At 45.7% G+C, this 7,325-nt stretch overlaps 1 protein-coding gene across 1 annotated transcript; it reads right to left on the bottom strand.

The window, feature by feature from the left end:
* Nucleotides 1-6,592: 6,592 nt before the first annotated feature.
* CCR75_007745 (uncharacterized protein) lies at nucleotides 6,593-7,058 on the bottom strand (the record flags this gene model as incomplete). The annotated part of the gene is made up of 2 exons (XM_067965803.1): nucleotides 6,593-6,613; nucleotides 6,672-7,058. 2 exons carry the CDS (start codon nucleotides 7,056-7,058, stop codon nucleotides 6,593-6,595), a joined length of 408 nt encoding a protein of 135 aa, XP_067815952.1.
* Nucleotides 7,059-7,325: the final 267 nt, after the last annotated feature.

Raw genomic sequence — 7,325 nt, 5'->3', positions numbered from 1 at the left:
CCTGTCGCTAGACGCACCGTCATCCTCGTTGGAGGGATGTTGCGCTCAGCATATTTGAGCCTATGATCCCAAAGTGACTAGCGACGACAAAGTTATTCGACGTCCACAGTCCACAAGGGCTTTAAGTGACAAATTATTCGACGCTTTCAACTTCAAGGTGATGAGGGATACCTCATCACCAGGTGCAGAGACACATAATGATTGTGTGTCTGGAGCAACTTTTGTCAAGAGATTTGCAAATTCTCTTGAGGTTGCTGGATCAGTAGGGCGTTGCGCCCCTACTGACCCCGACCGTTTTTTGGCGGTCCGCCTCGCTGTTGCGATTTCGCAACAACGTCGGACCCGCGACCGTTGCCCTTTTTGGCATTCGGTCCATAATTACGTTCAGTACCTCTCGGTACTGGGAGGTGGAGCACTAGTGTCCTAACTTTTGACAGCGATTGCATTTCTGCAATCGCTTGTTGTTCGAAAAGCGAGGTTTCTCGCTTTCGAAATAAGAGAGGTCCGTAGATTCTGGACCTCCAGTTGTTGTCGTCTTGGAGGACGATATGATGACGAACCTGCTTGAGCCTGTCTCAAGCTTAAGTACTCCTGTTCCGCAACAAATATTGCTTCTTCAAGCGTATCCAGTTCCAAGCGGAATAGGTGGGTCTTTACGAGACCCTCCGCAAGACCTTCCATGAACACCGTAATCAACGTGTGTTCATGAACTGGGTTGTTCGTGACACAACTCGCTAAGAGTCGTATGTGGCGGGCATAAGCGTGGTCATCACGCTTGCCTTGCTTGAGTTCCAAAAGCTCTGATCGAGCTCTGAACTCAGCCCTAGACGGTCAAACGTCTATTTCAGCCGGTCTTTTAAAGCCTCTAACGACCCAAAGACATATGGTTCGCGCAACTTAAGGCCTAATGCCCTAGTTTTGGCACAACCTGCCAAATTTGACTGAGCAAATGCGACTTGCATTTGCTCGTCGACGATGTGACGAGCCCTTATGGCATCGTCCAACTCGACGAACCATCTTGAAAGGGAGTCTTATTCGGCTCCATTGTACTTAGAGATGTCAATCTTTAAGGTTTCGGGACGACGTGTGCGTCATCCCAAGTACATGGGGTCTGTACCTGTTGTAACCTCCACAGTTCTGCCTGTTGAGAGCATTGCTGATTAAGCAAGGCTATCTTCTCCTTCGCCTCGTCAAGTTCATGTTGTATGAGCTTGGCGATGGCTGAATGGAGGGCATCTCTGTCCAAATTTGACAGCATTGCCAAGATTGCATCGTTTCCTACGTTCGAACTCATTCGTTCGACAGCACTCCTTTCTATGTCACCTAGCAAGGAGTAGCTTTCACGGGAAACGTGATGCGTATTCCCACTATCATCTAACATGTCCATATTAGATGTGGAAAATGTGGTCTTTGGACGGACTACTAAGTGCTACCAGGTGTAACGGGGCACTACGACTTGTACTGCTTAAGTCCACTTCGCACTGCTCCAGTTGCGAGTGGTGTTTTACGTCACTTCACGTACACTAATTCGTGCAGAGAAAGACTTCTCTTTAAGGTAACTAGCTTAAAGAGGGTTAAATAAAAACTGTATTAATATAATTAAGTATCTCTATTTCTACCTTTGTGAATGCTAACTTAATTATAATCTAATACTAAACATGTAAATGAATTCTTATCTCTATCTTATCTGTAACTCTCTCTTTGATTACTCCTACAGCTGATTAGTCTGCGGAATAAATAGATACAATGGTCTATACCAATTTATGGATAAGAATTCTGAACATTACTATATAAAGTAATATCCTCCAAATATTATCTACCTTTTAGATAATATATTAATTAACAACCTTTAAGTGTTAATTTCATGTAACGATACACCCCGTTACACTTCCTCTGCATGTACTAATGATCGTGAAGTGACGTGAGGCACCACTCGCACCGAGACAGTGCGAAGTGGACTTGTACTGAAGCAGTACAAGTCGGCAGTGCCCCGTTACACGGTTGAAGAAGTGGAGTTTGGGCATAATCGCTCAGGTCCATTAACAATTTCGTTTCCTATTGGCGCAATATACGCTGATGCTGCTTTGCCGCCATCTTTAACTGGTTATCAAAACAATCAAATTGTTATCGACCTTATTGCCTTGCAAAAAGTGATTAACGCAAAAATGTAGCTTGCATTCAGGCTATGACAACCTAAGTTTTTGGACCGTCCAACTACTTTTATTAGTATATCGCGTTTTATTAATTACTTCATAAGACACTTTGTTAAAATTTTGTTTAATTCATCAAGCACATATGTAAAAGGAAGAGCAATCACTTTTTGCAGCCCAGTCCATGCCGTATATCTGTGCCGTTTCCTGATTTGTAGCGTACAATTTTTTTCATGGCTTGCGTCTCATTAAGGTCTATGGCTTCAAAATCCTATTTCCATTTTAGACTGATTTCATCCTGTGCTGCAACTGATGCGATACATTCCATCTGCTTGTCCTTCTCATTTTGATCTTTTCTCATACTGTTGCAAATAAACGAGATTTTGTCCTGCAAAATCTACTTCATCTGTTTCGTGTTTTCTTAAACGACCACTTGACACTCAACTCAGTCTGAATGTTTTTGCACATAATCTTCTGGGCACACACTACTCCGACAAATCTCCAATTAAATTACAGCAAAAGAAAAAAAATCCTATTTTTCTCCAACGTTTGCGGTCAGTTGTTTGTGGTCGATTGCTAAAATCCGAGGCATGCTCATATAGCGAAGGAAATTGTGAAATAATGTACCGGAAGCAAGAATCCGCGCGACCGAAACTTACTGTGCCAAATTTGTCCGCTGGATCGGGCCAAAGATATGAAAACAAACAGTTCTATTGTCTGTAAATACACATGAACCAATGTGTCGTAGTTTAATCGCCACTCGCCTCCACAAATTAAATTGCACGGCATCAATAGCGTTGTGCTACGCGCTGCGGTGCGTGCCAATGGCCGGCGCACCGCTCCCTCACGTCCCGAAGTAGTCGTACTGGCGTCTTTATTGCACGCTCTTCCAATACCAGTGCGCTACACCGAACAAGCGGCTATACCCGCGTGCGTGCATCGTCTCAGCCGCATCGCCGCTTCTGGAGCCGACGTTCTTGTGCCCTCCATGGGTTATTTGATCTCGGAAGGTAATTTCGTCGAATGGATAAAAGCAGCCAAGAGATGCTGTCGCTGAGGACGACAGCGTCTCTTGGAGACGGACAAAGTAATCATCGACGTCCGCGCCCCCCAGAGCGGTACAATTACCATCATACTGGCTCACGTGGACCAGATTGTGGAGGTTGACGTGCTGCTCTTCTTCATTCTACGTGGGAATGAAGGCTCTTCTTCTGCCTTGAAGCCCGTCCCAGCTTTAAACTCCAGCAGCAGCTCTAATGCCGACTTCTGCAGCTGTGACGCCTCTTTCGCCCCCTGTTCTGCAATCTTTGACACTACCTTCGACTCTTGAATCGGTGCTGGCGACAATCCATTACTAGCCATGTCTGGGCGCTCCTTTTGTCGTGAGATCATGAGTCGATTTCATCTCCGGACGACCGAATGGCTAAAAAGAATCACAGAACACGGCCACTAGTCTAACGATTTCGAAATGTTGAAGCTCACCGATCTATTTTTCAACTTTACAAGGGGAAACCAATATGTGCAAATGGAAGAGTACGGATCGTTTGCGACGAGATTACACGGGGAAGCAAGCGATGTGGATCTCGTCGTATTTGGCGCAACGGAAGAATTTTGATTGACGAATCAACAGGGCGTCAAGCCACTTGCAGATCATATGCACGACTTGGAAGCATTTGTGGATGTAAGTGCCATCACACGAGCGTCGATTTCAAGTATAATAGTCGTGGTTATTGTCACACTTCATGAAAAGAGCGACAGCAAGAGCTGTGAGCTACGAGTTCCCACACGACGGAGTGCTCAAGATTCAGTATCTGCTATAGCCTCAAAATAACTTCGGCAAATCCTGGTTAACGCGTTACTCAAGTTTTCCGAGACTCGTACGATTTCTTAAGCTTGTGATGGCTTTGATTGAACAAGGAAGTGTCATCATCATAATCATGGTCAAAACGACAAAAGGTGGCAAACACGCTTCACCCATGGGCTCAGCGTCTTTCAATATACGAAAGCTAATGTATTGCATTATAAAGTCATTTTTTGCCATGAAGACCCGAGCCCGAGACAAGCGCGGAAGCATGGACAATACATTGGTCTGATCAGTCAGCTGCCTCCAGTCAATCTTAACTACTGCTGCAGCTGCCAAGCAATCGATTAGCCAGTACATCTCATTCTTGGTCGAACGAGGTCGCCTGGACCTGCCACGCGTGCTTTTTCAAGACAGTCTGGCCGTTTGAGTCCCGCTTTAAAGTCTGTTCCAGTCTCGTACGCAAATGCACGGAAAAACGCGAGCTTGTTGGTCGATTCAAAAGCTTCGTCATAAAGCTCCAGGGGCACGAGTTTGTGCGTGAAGATGCATCGTGCGAATTAAAATGTCTCGTGCGGTATATTGCAGCTTAGCGCAGCGTCTCTGTCGCGCAAAGTGATGCTAGAAATCATCTGCTTTTAATATTACCTTTTTTAGGCAATTTTATAAATGTATATCAAGTATCAAATTCTAAACTGCTCAAATTGATAAAGGTAAAATTGAGAGGCAACAAGCGACGGAAAACGTTAAGAACTGGTACATGTCCTGCGCCATCCGTGTCAGTTTCGTATTTGCCAGCTGGGATTAATGAAAAGAAGAAGCGCAATTTACGCGGACGACGTTGTCAGGGCGAAGCAAGCCTTAGAGGCTAAGCTGGACAGCCCGATTGCCAACGCTCCGTTTGTCGATGAAGATGGAGATGCTTCGTGGGGCCCTGTTGTTGTTTGCAGGTCCACCACGTGGAACGATTTCGAGCGATGGCTTGACCACAACGAAAAACGCTTGAGACGTTGGGTTTTTGAGCCGCTTCATGATGAAAGCAAAAGGGGAAGAGTGGTCATCTACAGCCTGCCGTCTCCGGTGTACAGCGGCGCGACAAGTGCTATTACGAGATCGATCATTGGACAAGTTCAACATGCTGGAAATGATATTCACCTCATTTATTCCTTAAACATTGAACACTTCACATGTAGGACTGGTGGTCGTGGGCAAGAACCCGAAGCTTCTCTCACTCCTGCGGATCTAACGATTGGTGGAGCAGTGATGAGGGCTGCACATAATGCTCCATTTCCAAACGTCATCATCGAAGTGGCATATAATAATGAAAGTCTGACAGCACTCCGAGCCAAACTTTTGCGGTGGATGGATCCCGAATGGTCGTCTGTTCAAGTGGCGATCGGAATTAAAATTTTCTCGGCGAATTTTCGTCGAGTTGCTATCTTGAATAAACATGGACAGCCGGTTGAAGAAGTGGAGTTTGGGCACAATCGCCCAGGTCCGTTGACAATTTCGTTTCCTATTGGCGCAATATACGCTGGTGCTGCTTTGCCGCCATCTTTGACTGGTCATCAAAACAATCAAATTGTTATCGATCTTATTGCCTTGCGAGGAGTGATTGACGCACAAATTTAGCTTGCATTCAGGCAGACAACCTAAGCTTATCGATCGTTTAAATATGTTTACTAATTCATTGCGTTTATAATTACTTCTTAAGACTTTAGTAAATACACATTTAATTCATTACACCTTTGCTGGTTCTTCTATGTACAAGGAAAAGCATTGGCTTTCCGTAGCCATGTCAATGCCGTATTTCTGTGCTGTTTCGTGACTTGTTGCATACAAAATGCTGCCATGGCTTGGAATTCATTAGTCTCTGGCTTTCTTAATCCTGTTTCCATCATAAAGTTATTTAATCCTGTGCTACAATCGATGCGATACATTCCATCTGCTCGTCCTTCCAATTCTGTACTTTTTATCAGACTGCTGCATATAAAAGAGTTCTTGTCCTGCGAAATCTACTCCATCTGTTTCGTTATATCTTCAACCACCACTTGATAAAAGTATGAATATTTTTGCACAATCTTCTGTGTACAAACTACTCCGACAAAACTCCCGATAAAAAACAGTAACAGAAAAATATCTTATACTTTGCGGACCGTTGTTTGAGGTCAATTGCTAGAAAAAGAACACATGTTCCTTTAGCAAAGTAAATTGGGAAACAATGTACCGAATGTAAATACACAAGAGCCAATGTGTCGCAATTTTAAGTCGGTATTTGCTATGATGACCAGAGACAATAGCGTAAGCTTGGACATTACCTTGGTATGATCCGTCAGCTGCCTCCAGTCAATCTTAACTACTGCTGCAACTGCCAAATTCGCCAGCCTTAAAATGCTCATCCTTCGTCGAACGGACAATTTGCTGTGACCTGCCACTCGTGCTTTTTCAAGACAGTCTGGCCGTTTGTATTGCGCATCAATCCGTAAAAGTCTGCGCCATTCTCGCACGCAAATGCACGGAAAAACGCGAGCTGAGCTTGTTGATCGATTCAAAAGCTTCGGCATCGAGCTTTAGCGCCGCGTGCGCCGAGTAGATGCCCGCACAGCCACATCCGGATTCTTTCCTCGATGCGACGTGCGGGTTACTGTCTGTTCCAAAAGAACTGATCCCGAGGTAATTGCTTGCAGCAGCGCTTGACGATGCGTCCTCCGCTTGCGTACAGGCAGGCAATACTTGCGCGGACGCAACCCTCCTTGAAAAATGGCGTTTCGATTATACAACAAGTGCTGTGGTGTGATCGTGGCTGCAACGTTGGGAGGGGCTTGTAGCACGAAATCGACTGCTTCCTTGGTGGTTATATGCTCCATGACGATCTTGAGTCGTGGAAACCTATTGACGAGGGGCTTTAGGATTTGCTCAATGAACGTCGCTTCTCTATCAAATAGATCGACGGATGGATCGGCCACTTCCCCGTGGACTAGCAACGGCATTTTAACTTCAGCCATGACCTCTAGAGCCGGGTAGATATTGTCCATGCGAGTGACGCTAGAGTCCGAGTCAGTCGTAGCCCCAGCGGCGGTTGTCCCATCCGTCATGTAGAGCGTCATGAGTGGCGTAAAACTCGTAGCACTCGTAGGATCGCGCTTTTCCTGGGGTACGTGGAACATGATGCGTTCCCGATAGGACAGTGCTTGCTCGGTCGTGGTCACGGGGGGCACAAGGTTGGGCATGACGATGCATCGGGGCGAATTGAGATGCTTCGTGCGGCACGGTGCAGCTTAGCGCACCGTCGCCGTCGCGCAAGTGATGATGAAAATCGTCTGCACTTAATCTCAGTCGAAAATGCCATGGCTACAATCGAGGATACTTTACTT

The sequence above is a fragment of the Bremia lactucae genome, linkage group LG7 (genome assembly GCF_004359215.1).
Source record: "Bremia lactucae strain SF5 linkage group LG7, whole genome shotgun sequence".
Classification (NCBI taxonomy): Eukaryota; Oomycota; class Peronosporomycetes; order Peronosporales; family Peronosporaceae; genus Bremia; species Bremia lactucae.
This window is presented reverse-complemented; position numbering and strand designations above follow the sequence as displayed.